This window comes from Rattus norvegicus, chromosome 18 (genome assembly GCF_021556685.1).
Source record: "Rattus norvegicus strain SHRSP/BbbUtx chromosome 18, alternate assembly SHRSP_T2T, whole genome shotgun sequence".
NCBI lineage: Eukaryota > Metazoa > Chordata > Mammalia > Rodentia > Muridae > Rattus > Rattus norvegicus.
The window spans coordinates 75,532,447-75,557,657 of record NC_141551.1 but is presented as its reverse complement, the minus strand read 5'-3'; the positions used below and the strand labels follow the sequence as shown (position 1 = coordinate 75,557,657).

General features: G+C 47.7%; 1 protein-coding gene across 1 annotated transcript in view; it reads right to left on the bottom strand.

Annotated features, from left to right (window-relative positions):
• The window catches only part of Pard6g (par-6 family cell polarity regulator gamma), a 66,791-nt gene that overhangs the window by 27,994 nt on the left and 13,586 nt on the right, over positions 1 to 25,211 (bottom strand). Inside the window, 1 exon segment of the mRNA NM_001100973.2 lies at positions 8,309 to 8,531. Within this exon segment, the coding sequence (NP_001094443.2) occupies positions 8,309 to 8,531 (223 nt within the window).

Here is a 25,211-nt window from a genome sequence, read left to right as displayed (position 1 = left end):
CTGGGGCTGAGAGCTGAGGAAAACCCAGATCACATAAGGGCCCTCACAGGGAATGAAGTCTGAGGGGCCCTGATGTCAGAATTCTTACAGAGGGGGACTCTGGGAGTTGACAGCGCTTTGGGAGAGTGAGTTGGGAATAATATGGATGGGACAGAGAGACTGAGGTGGGGTGTTCTGAGGGCCCAACGGGGGCTGAGTGAGAGTGTAACTGGGATGTGCTCCGTAAACTATGGAGGCCACTGAGCTGTGCCCCTGCGGTTACTTAAGAGCAGGGGAGCACAGGAGAAAAGAGAGACAGTGAGAGGTCGGCTTAGCTGGGGTCCAGGAGCATTTCTGGAGACTTCTGTGAGCACGGCTAGGCCGAACATGACATGGGAAAGCTGCCCACGATGCTAGGAGACAGGCTGGAACCGGACACAGGGAAAGCGGGAAAAGGCAAGTAAGCACCTGGGCACTACAAACTCAGCACCAGAACGGAGAAAGGTACCAAGGAGGTGGTTTCCAGCAGGGAACCGGAAACCATGGCCTGAGGCAGCTTCCCTGCTCCAGGTGGCTTCTCAAGATCTCTCTCTCTCTCCTTCTCTCTCTGGTGAGTCCCGACTGCAGGGTGAACTGTTCGTGAGCCCAGCTGTGCCGCCTGCACTGACTGACAAGCTCCATGGCTACCATCTATCTGAACAAGGTATCTTCTGACACCGCAAGCCTTTTGAATAGACTGGGATACAACACGGGGCCAGTGTCCAGGTCTTCCCCCAGGGACTAACTAGAGCCAACACCTACCTGTCTCAGCCCAGCAACGTTTTGGCTTTGGATTCAGAACTACCAGCAGCTTGGTATCTAAATGGCTCCTGAGCTTGGTAGCCCAACAGCTGCACATGGAGCTCCAGCCTCTGGTGGAGAGAGAGCTGTGTTCCCGAGCTTCGGGTAGTTGCCGTGACCATGCCACAGATGTCCCAATTCAAGGCAATCTGAATGCCAAGTCTCCCTGGTCCGACCTCCAACTCACCTGTTGTGGGGGCCTCACATTCTGCCTCCCTGAAGCCTCCGGTGAAGATGAGCTTTTCCCCAGAGCTCCTTAACCTATGTGACAGCTCCTACGTGAGCACCTACTGTCTACAGGCCCTACTGAGCCCTTACTGTCTGTAGGCACTCATGGAGAGTGCAGCTCCTAGCGTTCCTACCATGTCTTCCCAGTGCAAACTTCTGCTGGCACCCCTAAGTTGACCTGCACCTCAACTCCCTTCCTGACACCCTACATGACCTTGTGCCTGTCCCAGAGGCTCCTGTTCTCACCCCACAGTTCATTTCCAGTGATACGGGCACTGCCTCCTCACAAAGCCTCCTGGGCGGGTCTCACGCTGTAGCCTTTTGACCCGGCCTTCCTTCAGCGCATGCCCTGCTTATTCTGAGCACAGCACCTGTCATCTGGAGAAAGCTGCAGGCCACTCCGCTCGAGGGCAGGAGCCTTAGCCTAACCTTACATCCCTAGGAGGCAGCAGAGCTCGGAGCACAAAGTAGGTACCTAATAAGAAAAGGCGTCCTGTAACCGAGTGGCTAACTGAACCAACCCTCAGAGTCATGGCTTAATGGAGAGTGCATGACAAGTCTTCCAGAGTGCCTCTGGCGGTGGACTAAACACCTGAGCAGGGAGTGGCAGTCTGTTACAGCGATGTTGATGATGACGATGACGACAATGATGATGATGGCCTATACAGGAGAAGGTTTTCTTGCGGAGGGCTCTTGATTTTATGGTATAAAGTTTGAGCTGGCTGACTTAGGAGCCTACATCTGGGTCAAAGGGGACAAAACACTACCATGACTTTTGAGAGGTCACATGTCTAAAATCTCTGTGTTAAAGCAAATGACTCCAGCCAACCCCTGTGGTCCTGTCAGGCCACGTGGGTAGCTATGGAGCCCCCACTGGACACCTTTGGGTAGCATAGCCTGCATGTCCACTACCAGCAGGAGGCCTGCTCTGCCTACCACCTCTGTTGGACTTCTCTGTGTAAGCAGCCTCTGCTGGCTTCTCAGGAGGCTCCACTCAACCATCCGCTCTGCGGTGGCCCCCAGAGCTGCATGACCACATGCTTGATTTTCTCGACAATGCCCACAATGGCTGGGCTCACACTGCCCGTTGTAATTTATCGTGTGGCCCCCATGCTGAGAGGGCTGATGTCACACTTGATGTCCTCACCACAGAACCTAGGAGAGGCCAGTGAGCTTTTGGGGAAGGAGTGAACCCTCTAGCTTGCACATCTGAGATGGATCACCACGAGACAAGATCCCATGGGCAGTATCCTAGTTATTGAGCGGCCTCTTAGTGGTCTAGACAGGGTGCAGGTTACCCAGCAGCCACTGTAGCTGTTAGAAGAATTCCTTACATGTAAAATCACTGTCCCATGACAGGACCCTAAGTTACTCAGGAAGTCAGGAGGGCAGCCCTCTTAGACTATTACATGATTTATGGAAGTAAGGGGGACAGCCCTCTCTTAGACCATCTATTATATGGTTTTTGTTCAGAAATCCACATCACCTTGGCTCCAGGGTATCATCAGCCTAAATTTATATATATATATATATACCTATTTACTGCCACCCACCCAGTGAGCGATTCCGATGCCAGAGAGAAGAAACAAGATGACATTTGCCTTTCTAACACACTGGTCAAGTGACAGCCAACTAATTAGGCCATCATGTGAGCTGCTCACATGAGCGGTATCCACACTGCCAGATGACATGTGACAGGAGGGTAGATGCTACAGGCTGACAAAGTGAGGTCAAGAGGAGCATCCGTGGAAGTCAACACCAGGTGCCTGCCCGGGAGGCAGGTTCCCAGGGCTTGCAGCAGCTGGGGGACGGCCACCATCTGCATGGCCCCAGTCCTTCTGGCAGGAAGACTGGTCTTCGCCATCGTGTCTGAGAAGACAAATCTAAAGACTGCGTTTCCATAGGGCATAACTACGTTCAAAGATGCCTCAGATACAATGCTGAAGTCCTACTGAGGACAGGAGCATGGACTTATACACCTTCCCTGATCTAATAAACCCGGCAAGAATTCGTTTATCCCAAGAGATAAACTGACAGCTCTGTTAAGCTGAATGAAGAAAGGCTGGGGAAACCAGCCACAAAGGTGCTGGTGGCATTTAGGTTCATCGTGACAGGAGATGCTCATCAACCCACAGCTGCAAAAAGACAAAAATATAGCGCCAGGCCAAGGCCATCTCCATGCATGGATACAATGACCTGTTTATTGCTAGCACATCCGAGGTCTGGAACAACACTGCCAAATGGTGAATGTTGTCTTGGGGGAGGGGATTATTCCCCCCGAGTTTCTCTACACAAATATGTCACAAACAGAAACATCTTAAAACAACAATTTATAGAGCACTTCACAGTCAGGTGTATTTCTGACGCATTGCACTTCGAAAGCAAGAAGTCAAATTATAAACACTAGGCCTGACTGTGTGAGAGAAGTCGAGACCAGAGGGAAAGAAAAGCATTAGCTGAGCAGGTGTGAAAATCTCACCATTTGCACACCAGGTCCCCGATAGGGCTGCTGGAGAAGGCTAATCCTAGACAAGCTGGCCAGCAAGGGCACAAGGACACAAGGCAGACAAGCTGAGGCCTACGGGGTGGCTGTGAGTGGCTCCCAGACAGCCACGTTCCTCTGAGTGGTGGGTGCCTCTGGTACGCAGCCCTTCACAAGCTGCCTCAGCACATTCTCCCCACGCCTACTCTGAGCCAGGGCTGCAGGCCTGTTGTTTTCTCCGCGTTCCCACGGTAGTGTAGCGAGAGCCTTTTTGGCCTTTTGAAAAAAGCAAAACAGAACAAAACAAAACCAACATAAAAAAAAAAGACAGAAAGGAAATCTCCAAAACACGCAGGTTTCTGGGAACTGGGATGGCCCCAAAGCTCACGTGCTGCACAGCGGAGCCTGTCCAGCAGAGAGTTGAGAGCCAGCTCCATGCCTGTCCCTGTACGCACCGGGGCAGGACAACACAGTGGGGTCGGAGAGCAGAGTGTGCTTTAAAGGCAGCGCTAGGCAGCCTCTGAGGAGAGAGTAACCTGGGAGCTCAGGCTGCTCACTGGTAAGGAACCCTCCTACCAAGAGCTGACGCTAAGAATCCAGGGGAAACACTCTGAGCAGCATTCTTATCCTTAAAACTCTCGGAGAGTCTGAAACCAAAGTGGAACCGCTCCACTTCCTCTGAAGAGCGCTCCTTACTTTCCACAGCAACTCAATTAAATGAAAACACAGACAAACGTAAACTCGGATACATCTAAGCATTTGCAGCTAAGTGTGCTTTGTTCATTCTAGGAACCCGAAGTGCCCAGAACAGCTAATGTTAGGAACCCCCACCCCCCACCCGGGCAGGAGCCCACCTTGCTCTGGGCAGGGCCTGGAGGTAGACAAGATCATGGGCGTCACTGGTGCTTGAAGGACTGACCTGATGAATTAGTGGTAATGATGTTAGTGTTTGTACTTCCTGTTTATTCTGCTAGAAATAGGAGGAGGCACAAGGAGGATCCCTCCTGGCCTCACTTCCAGCAGCGTCCCGAGTGTTCCTGCACCGGCTAGGGAAGGTAGGAGGGGAAGGCAGCGAAAAGAAAATGAGCCACTGAAACTCACTGGGGCTGCAACCTAGGCATGCAAGCCATGCATTCTGACCGCTTTGTTACTGTCTCTATGAACTTGATCATCCTGGACTTTGTTACTGTCTCTATGAACTTGATCATCCTGGACTTTGTTTTCACACACACCAAACTCTCATTACTCGGGGCTCTTTCTTTCTGGGAAGTCGCTAAGAGCAATGTGAGTTAGTGAAGCCAGGGCCATGAGCCCTGGAGAAAGATATGCTTGGGTTTCACGAGACTCCAGTCATGATGCTTTCAACAACCAATTAGCATCCCACCTTGCTGAGCTCATGGCCGGTGGACCTGAACGACACGTCTGTTAACACAACATCTCCACGAGGCAGGTCACCACGCCCTAGGCTGAGAACCTTAGGGGGCACTCAGGCCTTAGGCTCCAGGCCACTGGACAGACGGAAATCACCAACAAAAAAGAAAGCAACACAAAAATGACAACGGAGTCGGTGGACAGAGTGTGCAAGAGACAGATGCCAGCAGGAACTCAGACAACTCGAGGTGCTTTGCTGTATGTCCTCAGCCAGAAACGTATATGTCAAGTGCACCAGTGACCAGAAAACCACCCTAAGAATTGACTCAGGGTTGCAAGTAGATATTAGCAAACAGATATGCTCTCAACCACAGACCCCTTCCATAACAAGAGCAGGACATCTGTCCCCGTGTCCCAGCTTAGTTCCCTCAGCGAACCATTTGTGATACCCACCGCCATGGGGCAGTACTTAGCAGGGTAGCATTCCCTCCTGTGGGCATGCACACTTGGTGCTCTGGTCCCTGGCAGGTAGGTTCTTGGGCTGTGTTCACTCTTGGGCTGTTGTGAATGGTGCTGAGTGCTGTCTTTACGTGGGGACTTACCCCGACCCAGGCCCGCTTCATTTTTCACCTTATTGTTATGTCCTTGTGTGTCTGGAGGCAAGAGACTATTATTGTAAGAGGCAGACTGAGTGTTTTGAGCAGAGCTGGGGGCTTCATACATTTATGAAGATGGTCATATAGTTTCTTCTTAAAAACCCGTGTCAGCTAGGGTTGGAATGACGGCTCTCATTTTGGAGCATTTACTGCCCTTCCCAGCACCCACACTGCACTGTTCACAATCACCTCTAGCTTCTGATACCTTCTTCTAGCCTCCAGGGGCACTCCCATGCAACAACCAGAAGTGCACAGGAGAGAGTCACACACGCACACACGCACACACACACACACACACACTACAGGAAGTGACCTGGGCCTCATTGGGTAGGACTCATGGTGGTAGCACCATGATGAGGGTTCAATAAGAACTGGCCTCTCCAGATCAATGGACACTTGATCTTCATGGTTATGGGCCGACAAGACGGTCCTGCAGACAAAGGTGTCCAGCCGTCCACAGACGTACAGATGCCTAGACCCTTCCCCAACAGTTACTCCAGTAAAACTGCACAGGAGAGTGAAAAGACGGCTCTGAGCGATCCAGAGGTGTGATGAGAGGCCAGGACAGGACACACGGGCCCTGGCTGAGAGTTCGTAGATGTGGGCATTGCACAGAAATCCAGGAAGCAGATGTCACTTTCCCACCTCAGAAAGGATGGTGGGGCCTACGAGAAGGACCTGGGTTCATTTGACAGACGAACTCACTCTGAAAAACACAGTCTTGTGAGTACCACGCTGCTCCTCACAGCAGAGGAAGACTAACGAAGAGGAAAAAGAAATAATATGGACAGGGAGACTGGGCCTCCACATGCTGAAGGAGGGAAGCCACCTGAACTGTGGGTGAGGATGACGCAGCCCCACCTAGAACATGCAGACCCGAGCTCCCGCCCACTCCAGGTTCAGCAGCTCCATGCTAAGGGGCTCTCAAGATAGCCTGCCTCTACTGGGACCTCAGAGCCCCCACTCCACAGCCAGAAAACATTAGCTTCTTTCAGGACGGGTAACAAGGCCCACGTGCATGGGCGACAACTCTCCAGAACCTTCACCCTCTGCCTGTCCCTGTGAGTGAGGCTCTGAGCTGTGGTCACTGTGGCATAGCCAAGAACCAGCCCCGGGATCCCCATAGTCTGGTGGAGATGAATCACAAGCCACTCTAAGAATCTGTAGTAGGTTAACATCCAGAGAGAAGAAGAGGACAGACGAGCAGCGGAAACCATGAACTGATTAGAGCAGATTGAAACTGGCCTGTCTGAGCAGAGTTCCAGGGAGGGGTAGTGGGATGCAGGGGTTTGCACCAGGACCAGCTGTGGCTACCACAGAGGACAGAGAAGAGCTAAGAGGGCACTGTAGGCTGCAGGGAGCATGGGAGTCCTGATTCCAGTGTCTCCTACGAGGGACGGACTAGTCAACTCTCTGCAGCATCAGCAACACCCAGGTTCTGCTATGGAACAGATGCTGGCATGTTCTCATTTTGCACCAGAGAACTGGACTAAAGTGAGGTCAGGGTCTCCTCCATCACCCATGACCACAAATAAGAATGGCACAAGTCAACAGGCCACAGACAGCCCTTCGGCATGCCATGTGTTATGCTCAGTAACTCGAGCAGTGCCGTGTCACCCCCACTTTGCAAACAATGACACTAGGGTGCAGGGAACAGACACAGGCCTGGCCAACAGTTCGGAGTCTCACGGCCAACTTCCCACCTTGGCTCTTCATGCCCTCACTCAGCCCTTGACAGCGCCTCACCCTGGGTCTTTCTGTGAAAAGCCACGAGAAGGATCTGAAGTCACATGACAGATGACCTCACACTAAAAGGCCAGACTTGTAAGTGCCATGCTGCTACTGGGGCAGAGCAAGGAAGAAAACGAGGTAACACCAAAGGATGCTGGGAAAACACACCTATGCCAAGGCCTTCTCAGCTGGCATGGCTTTCTGGAGCATGGCTTTACTGGGGTTCTCTACTGGTTCCTCAGATCGTGCACACTGCACACAACAGTGCTCACGATGTTCAAAGTAGGTCCGTCCCAGGCAAAGGGTAATGATTAGTAAACTGATTATAAAAGTGCTCTTTTTTCTACTTCTAAGCTTCCCTTGCAGCTAGCTCTTTCCTTTAACATGTTCCTAAATGACAAGGCTCTGCCTAGCTTAGATGAGAGGGAAAAAACCTGAAGTGCATTTCTGAGAGGAAGGCAGGGTGAGTTCATAGGAGACCAAGCTGACCCCGCTCCAACCCCTCCTGACTTCAGCCACCAACCTATACCTACATCTGTAAGCTATTTCAAGACAAAACATCGGTTGCTTACAACAATGGTAGGATTTTAGAGGTTAAAGTTAACCAAATTTAAAGTTAATATTTTCCCTAGTCTTACAAAGATGTGAAAAGTACACACTTAACTAGGGCCCTCAAGTTTAGCTCTTAGGATGACAAATGCCTCTTTGTTACCGAATTCACTTGCCTCTAGTCAAAATACCCAAAATACCAGCATTATTAACTCTTCATAAAAGACTGAAAGCATCTGCATTATTCTTCTTACATCTTTATAGGGCAGAGGTCAGCGCTATTTAAGGTGAAAAAGGCAGCGTGATTACTTTTAAGACCTTTAAACAAATTAGCATTGCTCTGAGAATTAATTTTAAAGTCTACTACGAAAGGCCAGAGAACTGAATCTCAGTGTCTCACACCAACAGTTAAAAGTTCTACTCTTTTCCTTAAGTGACTGCTACGGGAGCGGAGTGCACAGCTTCCCCCTACCTCGCTTCTGGATGAAGACTCGAAGCAAGGGGTTCGCACTTGAGACGGCCTTGCAGAAGTTGTCGTCATTGTTGATGGGCAGCAGGTCCCCGTGTACATCAGCATAGCCAATGGTCACTTCGGTGTTGGAGATGTGGTGGGTGTGCACCACCAGCTGGTAGAAATCTTCAAACTTCCCAGGCTTGTGGCGGTCCAAGGAGAACCTTCGGAACTCGGCCCCAAACTACAAGGCAAGAGACGGGGGGAGAGTAAATTCTGGGGAAGAGATGGTGAGAAGACGGCACAATGTGCTCATGGAGCAGTGCGGTAATCAAGTCCACTCCGCAGTCTTGGGACTGAGTGAGTCGGATTCTATATAAAACATATAAAATTTTATTTTTAATGTTTGCTTTAAAGTTTTAGGTTCTCAGATGACTTTAAAAAAATCCCCTTTGTTTGGATTAATCTTCCCCATGTTTCCTACTCCTCCCTGCTTGAACCTTTCCACTCACGGAATCGACTACCACATTATCCATGGACTACTTACTATCTTCCTTTAAGCACCCACCATGGCCTCTTACAAGTTTTCTGGCTCCTACAACAGTAACTCCAAGTAAACACACGCCAGGACCCACAGACGAGAGGCAACAGAAAGACGCTGTGCAGGTGGCTGGAGGCAAAAGGCATTGACTGTAAGTTTGTGAATCTTACGAACTGTGACAACTGTGATACTTGTGGAACAGTGACGCTTCTGTTAGGGGTGACCAACTGCTTTTGATTTACTGCCCCATACCATAGGAGGGAATCCACGCTGGGTACTGAAGCCTGGTCAAAAACCTATCATGGCAGGGGGGGAACGGAAGGCCACAGGGGGAACTCAACATTGCTATTTAGCTAAACCGACAACACAGCGAGCAACCTTCTAAATATTTATGTTTATAACCACAAATGCTTAATCAGAGAGGGTTCTCTTTCCAGCGAATCATGGTGAATGAAGCTCGTGGTGTTGGTCAGATGCCTGCTCTGGGTCTGCCCCGGAATGGGTCCCTCAGCAGAGCTCAGGGAGCCTTACCCCTCACTGCTGAGCTATTTGCAATAGATAGGGAGAAGGGAAGTCACTGTCTTCAGCTGTGGACCCAGTGGTGACCCCCAGCAGGCTTCGATGGACAGTTCTAATCATATGCTAACACAGATGGCCCCGATGTAAACTAAATGGGTCACCAAAACAAACCGGAAAGTCATCAACGTTGGAAGAGGACAGGCAGGGAGGAAGGAGAAGCATGACGCAGATGGGAGACGTGAGATACGTGTGGGGGAGGAGCAGTCAGGTCAGGATGCAATTATATACAAGTTGAGTTAGAAAGAAAGAAAGAAAGGAATAACAGGGGAAATGAAAAGAGGACCAGCTTCCTTTCAAAAGAGCAGTCAGCTTCCGCCTCTGCACAGTAACTGGCGGCTCTGTATTTTCTACAGAGCCTGGGCCTGACCTGGTTGCCCATGGAGCTGCTCCCAGAGCTTGTGTTTGCCTCCAGAAGACCCCAGCCCACAGCCTGCGGGTCACCTCTTGAAGGCTGCAAGGAGATGACCACGGTCAGTATGACCTGAGAGTCTTAGCTCACACTAGTCTGCAGCATAATTAAGAGGTAAGAAACAGGGCTGGAAAGTATCCAGAGTTAAATGTTGAATGTTACACGAGAACTGCCATTACGGCATCTGGACATTATACTGGACAGGTCATCTCAAGTCACTGGGGTCTGCGTCAGAAACCACCTCAATGCTCTCGGGTTTGGGGCCGTATCCCAGGAATTTGTGTTTCTAAGAAAACCTCCCAGAAGTAACCAGTGTTAGCCTGGGTCCGCATACAGAAGGCCAGTGGCGTAAGGAAAATGGCTCCCAGAGAACTGTGTGAAGACAGACTTGCCTGAGAAGCGACTGCTGGTTCCACTTCTTGCCGGTCACACAGAGCAAAGCCAACCTCTCGCCTAACTCCTCTGCCCAGGACACCCAAACAAAGGAACAATTCGAAATGTTGGCAAAACTCTATATTCAGTGACTAGTCAGACCTACCGTCCCCGCCCACACACACACAGTAGGGGAAGAAGTATGGCCAAGAGTTAGTGTCTGGCCAGTCACATTTATGCCCAGCTAATGCCCTGGAAAGGGCTCTGGCTCATCTCTGCTGGTGTCAGAGGTGAAGATCTTTCACCCCAGCATTTCTTCTCAGAAATTAACAAAGACAGGGTGCCATCAGTGGGCAGCCAGTCGGAGCACACTGGTCTTCATTCAGAGGGGTTGGAAACCTCTAAAATACAAGAGATAAAGCCTACAGTCCAAGTTCTACATGATCCTTTCCCAATGTAGGTATCCAATCAGATCGTAACACATTTACTTCATGTTTCCCGTCTGTAGCTGACTTCTGCCGAGTCCTTGAGCACACCCCTTTCTTCTCAAGGAAGACTTGAAAGACCGTAAGGGTGAGTAATGCCCCCGGGAGCATTTCTCTCCCATCCTTGTTTGGGTCTCCTCAGCAAGATGCATCACCGTACACTCACCTGAGGAACTCCCTTCCCTCTGCTCACAGCACCCCACACTGCAGACTCAGCACCCAGAAGCTCCCACACTCAGTACCCAAGTTCCCCAGCAAGGTTCCCACCTCAGTTTCACCTGGCAACTCGTCGGCACGCAGCTCGACATAGTTTTCACTATTTGGACAATTTTCCTAAAACGTGTGCCTTCCTGTAGCAATTTGGAAAGACAAAGGAATTCAGACTTTTCTTGGCCTGAGAAGTCTGGTTTGTGTTTGACCTTGTGACCTGCCTGCCGCTCAATCAGAGAGCCGGTCGTGTTTACTGTTAGATGCTGGTCACATCTCCAACAGAGAGGTGAGAAATGCATTTTACCTAGAAATTAATTATTTTCCACTTAACATCAGAGTAAACAAGGGGCCTTTGAATGAAGGATTTAGTAGGTACGACTCGGTAATGCCACAGGATCCTTGGTAATGCCACAGGATCCTTGGTAATGCCACAGGATCCTTGGTAATGCCACAGGATCCTTGGTGATGCCATAGGATCCTTGGTGATGCCATAGGATCCTTGGCAATGCCACGAATGTTTCTACCTTTCAAACACTGAGAAGCCACATGGCTCTAAGGACCAGATAACACATCTTGCCTATCAAGTGCTCTCCCGTTGTTCACTTTACTCGGAATCAGAAACTGTTCATATGGAACTCCCAGCAAACAGATTACCTAAATGATTCTCCTGGTTGAGCTACTCTTGACACGTGACCTAGGGAGAGGTCAAAGAGCCCTCTCCTCACCTCCTCACCTCGGCGGCCTCACTACACCTGGCTGCTTTCACTGACGGAGCATTGGATCTGTGTGTGAGCGAAGCTCATGATGGTGTTGACATCTGTAGCAGTAAAAAGCAGACAAAGAAGACATTTTCCAGGTCACTGAGCAATAAGTACCTTTCATTAAACGAAGGGTTTGTAAGATGCTTATCCTGCATGACCTGCAGTTATCGACCAACCTCTGTACCTATATTTCAGTCATAACTTGGTAGACGTTGTAATAACTCGATGTAGAATTCTTAAGAGGTAAATTCTATAATCCGCAGTAGCCATTTTTGTTTTTATTTAAAAATGTAGTTCTTTAATAGCTCCATGTTTTTATATAATTTTTATTTCTACGTGTATATAGTGTGTCTCAATCACATCAGACCTAGACCTTCCCTCCCCTCCTCCAGCCTCAGCCCTGCTCCCCTCCCCTGTGTCCTCTTCTTTGGGAAGCGGTTGCTGTGTGCACATGTGTGTGCCTGTCCCATGAAAACTCTCGGCAGCCACTCTCTTGATATTTGCTGTTCTGTTTTGTTCGTTTGCCTTCTTGCTTTGGGCACAGGGTCTTGCTATATAGATTAGTTTAAGCTCAGTTCTTGCCTTTCCTGCCTCAGCCTGGGGAGAGGCGATTACAGAAGTCTGACACCACAGCTGGCTCATTTTAGTCATTTGTACAATGTAGGGATGGTTGTTTCAATACATCTCCAATGATGTATGCCTCTCTCTCTCTCTCTCTCTCTCTCTCTCTCTCTCTCTCTCTCTCTCTGTGTGTGTGTCTGTGTCTGTGTCTGTGTGTCTGTCTGTCTGTCTGTGTTGCCTAAGCTGGTCTTGAACTCTCAGACTTAAGAGATTTCCGTACCCCGGTCTCCTGAGTGATGTCATTACAAGCGTGTGCCAGTGTTCCTACCTCTGGAGCTCTTTCCAGTTGTCAAACTGGAAATACCACTGGCCACAATCCAGGAGTGACTTTTAACCGAGGTTTTATAGCCATATGAAAATATTTCAAATTAAACTTATCTAAACTTTACACAGAAGCCCGGTAGATAATCAAGCATAAATTAGTGGGACAGAAGAATAGAAGAAAAATTTCTTGGGATAACAAAGAAATTTCAAAGAGAAAAGGAATTATGTAAATTTTCTGATCAGTGCCTATTCTATTTTAAAATGTCTAATAGAAATACCAAGCCACCCCATTCAGAATTCACTGTCTACACTGAAAAGTTCAGCTGGGTGTGGTGACATGCACACAGGCAGGAACATGAGCTTGCCTGTGCGCGTGAGCGCCCACACACACACAGACCCCTCCCAAAGTTGCCTTACTGGGTCTAGCTAGGCCAGCAAGCAAGATACTATATAATAGAGTATATATAGGGAAGGGGAAAGCCCCTCTTTCCCACCAGCACTCAACTCAAACAGCTGACTCCTTTTTCCTGGAAGAACTGATTCTAGGCACACGGAAAGACGTGAACATAGCCTGGTGCAGGTCACCTTTCCAGAAGTGTACTTATCAAAGAAAGGAGCGACCAGCCTGAGCCATCTCCCGGCAGTCCCTATCAACACAGGAGAGATAGGACCTCTTCTAATGTGTGTAAACCCAAGTGCTTATAATAACACAAACCGTCAGACGTTTAAGAGTGCTTATTATGATAAAACTATCAAATAAGAGAAATAATCAAGTACTCTTTACAGGAAGAATGTCATTGGGAAATTCACAGGTATGTAACTCCTTAGTTTCCACAACTTTCAGCAAAATAAATTGTCACTCCATTGGTGACCTCAGTCTTTATGTCTGCCAGAGGACAGTAAACACCGAGGGAGGCCATCACCTTCACCTATTAAAGCTTAAAGAGAAATTAATCGAAATACAAAATTCTTAGACCAGTAAGCAAAAGTACATTATGCTCAGCTGGGGATGTGGCTCGTGTCTGGGATCCTATCATTCAAAAGACTGGGGCAGGAGGATTGCCACAAGTTCCAGGACAGCCTGGACCACACAGCAGAACCCTGTCTCACCTAAAAGTGAACTTCATTTTGATTCATATATTCAACAACAACAATTAGACGACTATATAGTTCAAAAAAGATACATGTATAATAATATAGATCATCTCAACTAATCTGTCTGTCATCTGCCTCCTCTCCCCTCCCCTCCCCCCCGTCTCTTGAAATGAGGAACTGCCAGCTCAGTGAGAGATCCTGTCTCAAGGCAATAAGTCAGTGATGAAGGCAGATATCTTCCTGCCTCCTCAGCCTCCAGATGTATGCTCCCCCTCAACCATGTGTAATTACAAACATACACACACACACACACACACACACACACACACACACACGAAAAGAAAGAGTCGTGAGAAAACATACACTCACATGGAGACTAAAGTACATCATACCAAATCTTACAGAATGTGGCAGCAGCACGCACAGGGAAACTTAGAGGTCTAAACCCCTAAAGGGAAATGCATTAACTTAAACGTGCATCACTAGAAACTAAAAGGGAAAAAAAAGTTCAAATGTAACCCGAGCAAGCAGAAAAAAGTGGACAGAAGATGAGCGAAAGGAAGAAAGGAAGGAAGGAAAGAAGGAAGGAAGGAAGGGAGGAAGGAAGGAAGGAAGGGAGGAAGGAAGGAAGGAAGGAAGGAAGACAGACAGAAAGCAAGCAAGCAGAAAGCTGGGCCTTTGAAAAGATCAACAAGATCAATACATCTTTAAGTAGGGGGAAAAATCTAATTATTCAGATCGTGAAGGAAAGGGGGGACATTGCTGTGGATCTTTAGGAAAGAGGGATTATGAATCTTCCACTAGCAATGGCCACTGTGATAAGGATCCCCGCAGGAGGTTTCTGGTCTAGGACTCAGCTCAGGAGACATGGGAAGATGAGTCTGAGCACTGCGTAAGGGCAGAAATCCAGGAAGCCGGACAAGTCCCACAAACATGGAGCTGAAGGAGACAGGAACCAACCGGGACATGTGCCAGTGGCCAAGCCGGGACAATCTGAGCAAGAAAACAAAACAGCACAAGATAAACATCCACTGATGTAAACAGATGCCAGAGTAAACACTTGACAGACAGAACTTCCACGAAGAAGAATACCAAAGGAGTTATCTGAGCTCGTCACTCTCAAGGAGGGGGGCACAATTCTTCATCTTCTGCACATGGGGTATGCATGCATAAGGAACTTCCCCCCAAGGGTACAGTGTGGGAAAGCAGGAGAGCGATTTCACAGTGGGGTCTCTGGACACACTTCTCTCCTTGGAGGTCATCACCAGTGGCAAGTCACGGTGGCCAGCGTGGGCGCCTGGTGTGATGGATAGAAACGGCACACTGCCCTTGTGGTTTTCCCTTTCAGGGTCAGATTCTGGGTCTAATGACAGAGAGCTCAACAAACAACAAAATCCCCATCAAGGGACACTCTGTAAAACAACGGCCGTCGGTCCTCAAAAGCAAAAGGCCATCAAAACCCAGGACAGTCAGAGGGGCTAGCACGGTCAGAAGGAGGCATCATGGGGCTGGGGATTTAGCTCAGTGATAGAGCGCTTACCTAGGAAGCGCAAGGCCCTGGGTTCGGTCCTCAGCTCTGAAAAAAAGAACCAAAAAAAAAAAAAAAAAAAAAAAAAAAAGAAGGAGGCATCACAGATGAGTGGAAGGCCTTGCCCTGGATGAGGTCTTGGAACTTCAGGTTAGAAAGAACAGCGGGGAAAACTAAACCTGAATAAACCACAGGCGCTCTTAATTACAATGTGTCAGCATCGGCTCATTCCTTACAAAAATACCCCAGGGGAACATTACGTGTCCCAGACCAGGGAGAGGACTGTGGGCTGTATGAGAACCCTCTGGGTCCTCCCTGCAATTCTTCTGTACATTGAAAACTGTTCTAAAATGCTTTAAGGCATTTTTTATATTAGTCTACCAAGCTAACAGGTCTCCTTGTGGCCTTTTCTTCTACTCTGTTCGGGCTGACCCTCTCTTGTCCCCCACAACCATGTCCCTCCCCCTACATGTCCCCTTCTGCCCTTAGAGCTCACCTTTTCAGTTTCATGCCACATGTGATGTTACCTTCCCGACACTTTCCCGACACCACGCCCCCATTCTATTGCACGCTTCCTTCTCTAAGCTCTCACGGATGGATCTGAAAATATTATCTGAAGTGACCCTGGCTCAGAAGGAAAAAAAAAAAAAAAACTCGCATGCTTTTTCTCACATGTAGACCTTAGCTTTTAGTTTTTTTTTTTTTTTTTTTTTTTTTTTTGGTTCTTTTTTTTGGAGCTGGGGACTGAACCCAGGGCCTTGTGCTTCCTAGGCAAGCGCTCTACCACTGAGCTAAATCCCCAACCCCAGCTTTTAGTTTTTATACGTGTATAACTACGTGAGCTTGAATGTGAACATAGGTTGTCAACCTAAAATAATCTTTTTCTGACTGAGCAAAGATCTTTACCAACCCCGTATCCAACAGAGGCTGCTATCTAAAATATATAAAGAACTCGAGAAGTCACCCACACACCAAATAACCCACTAAAAACTGGGTACATCCTATGGGGCTGCAAACCCCTTCAGCTCCTTCAGTCCTTTCTCTAACTCCCCCATTGGGGTCCCCACGTTCAGTCCAATGGTTGGCTGCAAGCATCCTCATCTGTATCAGTAGGGCTCTGGCAGAGCCTCTCAGGAGACATCCATATCAGGCTCCTGTCAGCAAGCACTTCTTGGCATCGGCAACAGCGACTGGGTTTTAAAATAAATTTTTAAGAAAAGATGATCTGTGAATCCTATGAGTGGCCAAATCCAGAATTAATAGACTTTAGATGGTATAGTTAGGTTCCAAGGAAGAAACAAACTATAAGAACTTATTTAAGAGGGAAGAGAAACTCCAAATAACTTATAACAAGGGTATTGAATTAATTTCTAAGATGCCCAGCAAGGAGATTCCAGGCCTCATGCTTTCTTCACTCATGAATTCTACCAAATGTCCATGGAATTTATAGCAACCTTTCATACTATTTAAGAACGGTATGAACGAGCACATCTCACCTTACTCTAACAGACCAGTAAAAACCCACACCCCCCAAGAAGGCATAAGAATAAGTTCACAGCTCAAAGTCCATCATAAAGAGGACAAAAATCCATTAAAAATACCAGCAATCTATAATCAGTAACATAAAAAAAGAATTATACAACCAGAGCCACCAAGGTGAACTACAGGCATGCGAAGTCGTGGTCACATCTGAAAACAAGTTATTGGAGTACACAACATTAAAGGCCAAGAGCGGGGGTTGGGGATTTAGCTCAGTGGTAGAGCGCTTGCCTAGGAAGTGCAAGGCCCTGGGTTCGGTCCCCAGCTCCGGAAAAAAAGAACCAAAAAAAAAAAAAAAAAAGGCCAAGAGCAATGCAATCATCACAACACCGAAACCAGTAAAAATAAGACTCAGCAAATTAGGACCACCCCAGCTAGCACCCCAGCTAGACTGTACTTGACGGCTTAAGGCAGGCTAGCCTGCCCCAGAGCTAAGAGAAAATCAAGAACGTTCATGTTCACATTTGAGCACAGGCAAGAAGGCGAGGAGGATGTTCGAACATTTCTATTCATAGACAGAATTTACCTAGAATTCCCTAGAGCTGATGAGTGACTTCAGCACAGTTTAAAGACAGCATCATAACACAAAACAAATGTTATTTTTAAAGCACAGCAGTGAACAATCGATCTGGAAATAAAGTAAAAAAAAAAAAAAAAACAAACCCAATTCTACTAATAACACAATGAAGGGATATAATACTTTAAGAATAAAGTAAACAAAAGATATGAAAACTCGGAATATTGTTGAGAAATTAAAGAAGATACAAGTGGATGAAGGCATTCTGTGTTCATGGATTGCAGGACTTGTCCTTAAAATGGAAATGTTCCCTGAGTTCCTCTACAGATTCAAAGCAACTACCAAGTTGGTTCCTAAAAGTATTTGGACATGTGGAAGACATAACATACCCAAAAGAGGGGCTGGGGATTTAGCTCAGTGGTAGAGCGCTTACCTAGGAAGCGCAAGGCCCTGGGTTCGGTCCCCAGCTCCGAAAAAAAGAACCAAAAAAAAAAAAATACCCAAAAGAGGTTCGGTCCCAGCTCCGAAAAAAGAAAAAAAAAAAAAGAGTGGTATTAACAAGGCCAGGAATATATAAAACATACCCAAAAGAACCAATCTTGAAAAGAAGAACTGGAGGACTCACACTTTCTAATTTCAAGCTTCCTAGTGTGGTGCTTGGTACACTGTGAGGACTAATCATGTCCATTGTGTTGGATCGAGAAGTACCTGAGACAATGGGTTCCCAACCTTCCTCATGTGACCCTTTAATAAAGTTCCTCAGGTTGTGGTAACCCCCACAAACAAAATTATTTTCATTGCTATTTCATAACTGTTGTTTTGCTACTATTATGAATCATAATATAAATACCTGATATTCAGGATATCTGAAAGGGTCATTTGACCCCCAAATGGGTGGCCATCCATAGATGGCTAAATCACATTTCTGGGAGTGGCCAGAGACATGTAACTAAGAGGGGAAGCCCAGCCTTGGTATGAGTGGTACCATTGCATGAGCTGGGGCTCAGACGTATAGGAATAAGACTCCACTAGAGCAGGCATGTACTCTCTCTTGTTGTTGGTGCTGTGTTGTGACCTGCTCTGCCCTGCCATGTGCTCTATAGCCATGGCTGGCTGAAGCCCTGCACTAAAGTAAACCTTCCCTCCTTCAGCTGCTCATGCAGGCCTTTTATCACCGTGACCCAAAGTCTGACCAACACATAGAAGATCAATAGAACCAATACAAACACATGGAATAAAACACTTGATTTGTGGCCAGCTGATCTCCATTAAGAATATCGAGACAATCTCTAAGAGAAAAAAATAATCTTTTCAACAACCAGTGCTGGGTCAGCTGGATACCTAATTGAGAACAATGGACTCCTAGCTTACACCTCATTGATTCAGGGCTGACGGTGAAGGCTCATCATGCCTTTAATTCTAGGGCTCAGGAGGCAGGTGAGCTCGAGATAGTTCTAGGACAGCCAGGGCTATAGAGAGAAGTCCTGACTTTAAAGGTTCTGATTGGATCATGGAGTAAACTTGAGAGCTGGTATTTCAAAAAAACTCTCAATATACACAGGATTACATTTTTATTACTTGGTTTAGGCAATTATTACTTAGATATGATACCCATGGCATAAACATCAAAAGGAAAAAAATTAGGTAAAGTGGATTTCATTAAAATGTAAAGGTTCTGCGCACTGAAAGATACCATCAAGAAAAGTGGAAAGGTTATTTACAGAATGGGAAAAGTATTTGCAAATTAAACACCTGATTAGGAAATTGCATCAAGATCATATAAAGAACTTTAAAAACTCAACAACAGGCTGCCAGATACATGGCTTGGCAGGACAGTGCATGGCAGGCAGATCTCTATGATTTCAAGGTCCACATAGAAAGCTCCAGGCCAGGGCCACATAGAAAGAGCCTGCCTCAAACAAAACAAAACAAAACAAAACAAAACAAAACAAAACAAAACAAAACAAAACAATGTAACTCAACAACAGAAAGACACTCACCCTCCCACCCGCCACCCCCTAAAATGCTCAACAAACTGGACTAGACATTTCTCCAAGGAAGATGCACAGATGCCAATTAACACCCGAGCAGATGGTGCTGCATTGCTAGTCCTTGGGGAGACGTGGATCAAAAGCTCTGGGCAGCTTTCTCAAGCCCAAGAACCCTCCAGAATGCACACGACCACTCTGTCCTCAACACCTCTCCTGACTGCCTGCACTCTCTTTATTAGTAAGCTCGAACCTTGGAGAAGTCTATCCAGTCACTCCTATGGCTCCGAAGGGCATCCTCCTGAGGTCCACGGGAACTTGCAGGGAGGTGGAGTCAGCTGAGAGAGGCTCACGAGGTCAGTGGCTTACTCTGCCTGAGCTGCTTACTCTGCCGCGTGCTTCTGTCTCTAGCTCCTGCCTCACTACAGGCTCAGAACATGATTTTTGGATCAGAACTTCCAGAATCACAAGCCAAAAATGCACCTTCTTTCTCATTCTAAGTGATGTGCCTCAGGTAATCTAATAGTAATGGAACTCCAGTGAGTGAGATACCATTTCAAGTCTATTTGGATGGCCGTGATAAAGATGGTAAGAACATGCTGGTGTGAGTGGGCAAGAATATGAAGCCTCCTGCATTTCTGATAGCATTTCAACTGTTGGCGGAACAGTTGGGGAGTTCCTTAAAGTGTTGAACAGAGTTGCTACATGAAGGACCGCTTCACCTCTAGGTGTACAGTCAAAGAGATGAACCCGCACACGTGTAAAGAGCAACGGAACAAATACAATGTTTATAGCAACATTGTTTTCAAAATGAAACAAGTGTCCAATTGTCCAACAGGGCAAAGGAAGCAGGGTACAGGCATATACCAGGATTTGTTCTGTGGTCAATCCATGCTACAACAATGAAGGGCCTTGAAACTATTATCCTAAGAGGGGGAAAAAAGACCTGAAAGAGTTTATAACACATCCTACTTATATGTTATGTCAAGACTAGGCAAATCACAACGGATAAAAAGTGTAATAGAGAAATGATGTTGTGGGCTGAAGGGGAGAAAGGAATTAAGAGAATCCTTAGCCGGTATGGTCATAGGGGTTCTGTCTGGGTGAAGAAAATGTTCTAAAATTAGATTGTGGTAATGACTGTGCACCTCTGAGACTGTATTTAAAACCGCTGAATTTTACAATTTATAGGTGTGAATTTCATTTCCTATTAATTATAGTGTCTACAGCTGTTATTAAAGAGTTCACCTTAAAGATTATGTTTGTGAAACAGCCCATTGGAAAGGCTCACTGGAAGCCATGATCGAAAACTCGGAAATCTGTAGGGAAGCGCTAGACAGGTGCTACCCATGGAGGCTCTGGCTCTCCCTCGGTAAACAGGAAGAACGGTGACTCTGGGGGTCTAGCATTTGTCAGCGCACAATTCAGAGAACAGTACAGTTAAGAGATCAGGGAGGCCAGGCCCTATGACTTCGGGGCCTGTGGAAGGAGGAATGGGCTGTGAGGCTCGGGCCAGCAGAGCTGGTAGAGCCAGCTTTTCCAGTTTGAATGGGAAGGAGGTCAGAGGACAGGCGCTCTGAACAGGGTGGAACATGCCTTTTCCCCTCACACTCCTGTCTCCACCCTGACCCCCCGAACTGCAAAAATTCCTCTGTTCATCTCTAATTCAGAAACCAAATTTGGACAATTGGTGTTTCCGGCGTCAGAGGGCTCTCTGGTCATTACTTTACTTATTCAACGTGTATCCTCATCACCACTCCAATTCATTGCTTTCCAAGTTAAAAGGCGCTGTTGTGATTTAATTTTCCTTAGTACTTCAAGGAATATGTAAACTTACCATATGTGTTTCCATGTAGAAACCTATTGTGCTATGAGAGTGGCAGAACTCAAGTTTGCTCAGCTAAAGTGATGGCCTTGATTAAACTGTAAGCTTCTCACCTCCCAGGAGGCTACCTTTCAAGGCCCCAAGCTGATGGCTCCGGAGAGAGTGAGAGATTCCTCCAAGGCTACAAAGTAACTTGATTCCCTCCTGGTGGGGAGTGGGACCTTTAATTCTTGACTCTTACTTCCTTGCTCTTTCTGAAGCATTTAACAGTGGCCACTGGTGGCCAACAGTCCTTGCATTTCTCTTACCACAGAAAACAGCCGTTTAGAAAGCAATTTAAAAATGGCCCCTTAAGGTTTGTAAGTTGTAGAGCTGGTTGTCAGTCGATGGAGCTTTTAAAGATGACTGGCTCACACGGGATCTGATATAACCAATCACAGGCGTTCCTCTGTAGGGCTTGTTTTGTCCTACATGCTTCCTCTTCCTGGGTCTCTGCCACAAAGTGAGCGACTTCACCTTGTCCCGTCTTTGATGTTCTCTGCCTTGCCACAGGTCCAGAGCTGGCCAAGCATGGACTGAATCCTCTGAAACCGAGAGCCAAGATAAACTGCTTCTCTTTTTTAAGTTGTTTTTCAAGCATATTTAACACTTGATGGGAAGCAATGAATACCTATCAAACACATGTAGATACCATTTTCACTTAAAGACATCTCGGTAAAGAGGCTGGAGAGATGGATCAGAGTCCCAGAGCATGCTCAGACTGCTCTTCCAGAGGACTCGAGTCTGTCTGGCAGCTCCTAGACATCTGTGTAACTCCAGGAGGACCCAATGCCCCTGGCCTCTGCAGGCACCTGAATTCACATGCACATACTTAAAACCAATAAAAATAAATAAAAACACTTCTTGCAAAGCAAAGAGCATCCCCGGTGATGCTCTCTGCATGCCCTTGTTTTGGACTTTGTGGTAAGCCTGGCTGACACCTCAAGCTTAGCCCTGACAGCATCTTCCTTCCAGGTTCAGGGAAGTGAAAACTGGCCACAGCTCTGTTCTTACAAGCTGTTGTCTCCCTATTGGTGCTTGGGTCTGAGCCCACTGGGTCCTCTGACATCACAGAAGGAAGGTCTTCTATCAAGTCCAAGACCAATGGCCTGTCTTGTATTTAGGGGTAAGAGATACAAATACACCGCCCTTTACGGAGGTAGGCCACAAAACTCAAGCGGTGGAAGGACTCGATCCCTCATTCTCTGCCAGGATCTGAGGTATTCCAGAGATCGCTTCCCTTTTCCATCGGGTTTCACAAGAAGGCAGAGTAAAAACTGAAAGGCATAAATTTCTGACTGTCTGTCATCCTTTGTCATTTGAAACATTCTGCGTTCGAGAAATATTCTCCCCACTTCTGCACCCAAGTTAAATCACTGCTTGTCTCTGCACTGGCCGGGGAAGTGGACCACACATATTCCAAGCACAGTAGTTTTGGGTCAACCCACAGAAACCAGTATCATTCTGAAGAAGGATAGCCTGGTGTCTGGTGCTGTCCCCAGGCACATCCTGGAGACCACATGATTCATGTGTGCCTGAGCCTAGGGTGTCCCTGCTGGAGCAACCTCAGTCTAGGCTGGGTCTCAAGGGACCCATAGATGTGTACCAGATGGAGACATCAAATGCCGTACAGATGCCCAATGGATATGATAAGAATACCTTTCCCAGCCGTGTCTAACAAGCATGCCTCTTTAAAAGAAAGATCACATAGCACGTGGTTTGCCTTTCTTTATGGTTTAAGTAGGGCTACGACTACATAGTTCTACACTCAGAAGGAATGCAGGATTCTCCCACCACTCATGTCCTCCTCCCCAAGCAATCAATGATTCCAGCTTTGATATGGTCTTCAAAAGGTTTTATGAGAAGAAGGGTAGTAAACTATGTGACCTGAATGTCCTCCTCCCATCAACAGGGTCTTGCTCAGCAGTCCTGGCTGGTCTTGAACTTGTGGTTCTCTTGCCCTCACCTCTAGAATCATGGGCTTAAGGCAGGAACCATCTCACCCCGTCTTCTTCTCCAAACAACAGTAGCAAACTATCTAGCCATGAGGGCACACCCCACTTTTTCATTAAATTGCTATATTGTGTGTGTATGTATGCGTGTGTGTGTGTGTGTGTGTGTGTGTGTGTGTGTGTGTGTATTTACCTCGGTGTTATGGTCTATGGAGGATGGAAGAGATACCCCAACTTACAGATGCCCTCCAACTTGAAAAGGGTTATTTTTACTTCGTTGCTGGCTTCCTAAGGTGGCCACAGGACAGGATACCATCTGTCTCATACTAAGTGAAAGCCTGCTTAAGATCTGGGAATCTATACCAGTCAGAACTGGCTCAGGGACCAGCCCACCTCTCAAATCCAAGCAGTCACACATCTGAAAAAGTTAATCTATATCGGGAAGTAGCAGGAACCGCCTAACTTCCCACTGAACTAATGAAGTAAGCTTACCAATGAGCTTTAAGTCTCAAAGTCTATAGAAGCCTGGGCACTGGCGCTGACTTGGGAGATCATGAAGCAAGGCCGGAAGAGAAGGTCGTCAAACAGGTCCATGGTTCTCACGGGCTGCGGGTTCCCCTATCCCTGCCCGGGGCACATATACTTCCCGAATTCTCTATCCTTCTGAAGCCACAGGCTGGCCAACATGTTGGCAAAAACAAGGAGGCAATGTTTCAGAAAGTAATTCCAAGAATAAGAGCCACAGCCAAGTGAGGCAGCGGAACCTCCTGGCTGCCTGGAGGCCCTGGGTGCTAACGTGAGGGGGGGGTGGGGGCTTTGTTTCCAAGAATCACCCAAGAAGGAAACAGAATGAACCAATCACGGTGGCATACTCGCTTGCTATTGGCTGACTCGAGTGGGGTCCCCAGTTAACCCTGAGCTGTGGCCTGGGCCATACACGTGCTGCAGGCAGGAACTCTCTGGGGGACTCCGAGGCTTCCATCACAGTCTCATCCTGAGTAGACACTAGGAAGAGAGCACCTGAGAACGCGCTTCATCGAAGGGCAGCACAGGAACCACTGAGCCATCTGGGTTGGGGTGGGGGGCAGGACACTGCCACAGAATGTCCTTTTGGGGGATACCCTGTTCTTTATTTGAACTTCAAACTATATGTAGGAGCTTACTCGCTGAACCAATCTCTTCTTGTGCTTCAGAGTCCTACAAGAAGAACATGGTCTCCATTTTAACCACTGAAGGGCTTAGTATGCAGTAGCAGCCAGCAAGACGTTTACTGAATGGCCAAGGAAGGAGCGATGCATTGAGTAGTCCTACCTTCATTCACCCACTGAATAGTCTTGGGGCACCTTTGTGCCCAGATGCTATCGTACACACTTAGGACATGAGAGGGCCCAGAGAGGAAATGCCTGCCTGCCTGCCCTGAGGAAATCTATACCCTTCAGAAGGTGGGCAGCATGAAGCAGAAAACGGTCAGCTCTGCAGTGAGTTAGGCAGAGAGAATCATGGGAAAAACAGAAGTGGGAGAACTCCGTGGCCTTCAGGGTCATATGTGATGGACCAGTTGTGTCGGTCAGCTCCCTAACGCTGGCTCTGACTGGGATGGCTCAGGCTGCTAGATCTCTACAGCTGCTTCTCCAGGAAGGAGGCTATACTTCCCAACCCATGGCCTGCTCTTCAGCCCCATTTTCCCAGTAGCTTTGGTCTCAGCAGACTGTACTGTTTTTCCCATCTGGGACGACGGGGTGTAGCTCCCAATGTCCAGATTACCCAAGATACCTGAAGTGCTGCCGGCTTGCAGGCAACCTTTCTGGCACCCTGGAGCCTGAAGTGCTGGTTTCAGTCCCGCCCTCCCTCCGCAGAGGTGGGATCTACCTCAGAGAGTCCAAGAAAGGTTTTCTCCAACTGAAACTATTCTCCTTGTATCTCTGCTGCCAGCTGTGGTGCAGGAGGGACATCGATGTAGCTGGAATAGCACTTGCTTACTTGTATACCCAACAAAGCACCAGAGGAAAGAAGATGGCGGTGGGTAGTCCAGGAGGGCTCTACGGTACATAGGTGTAGGAATGCCCAAGTGTAACCCAGGCCTCCTTCCTCTCCAGCATCCAGTTCCTAGAAACTAGACTTCATCTAGATTCAACCACCTAGATCTAAGGACCTCAGGCATCTCACAGGGGGACTCCCAGCAGACCAGGATGTCTCAGA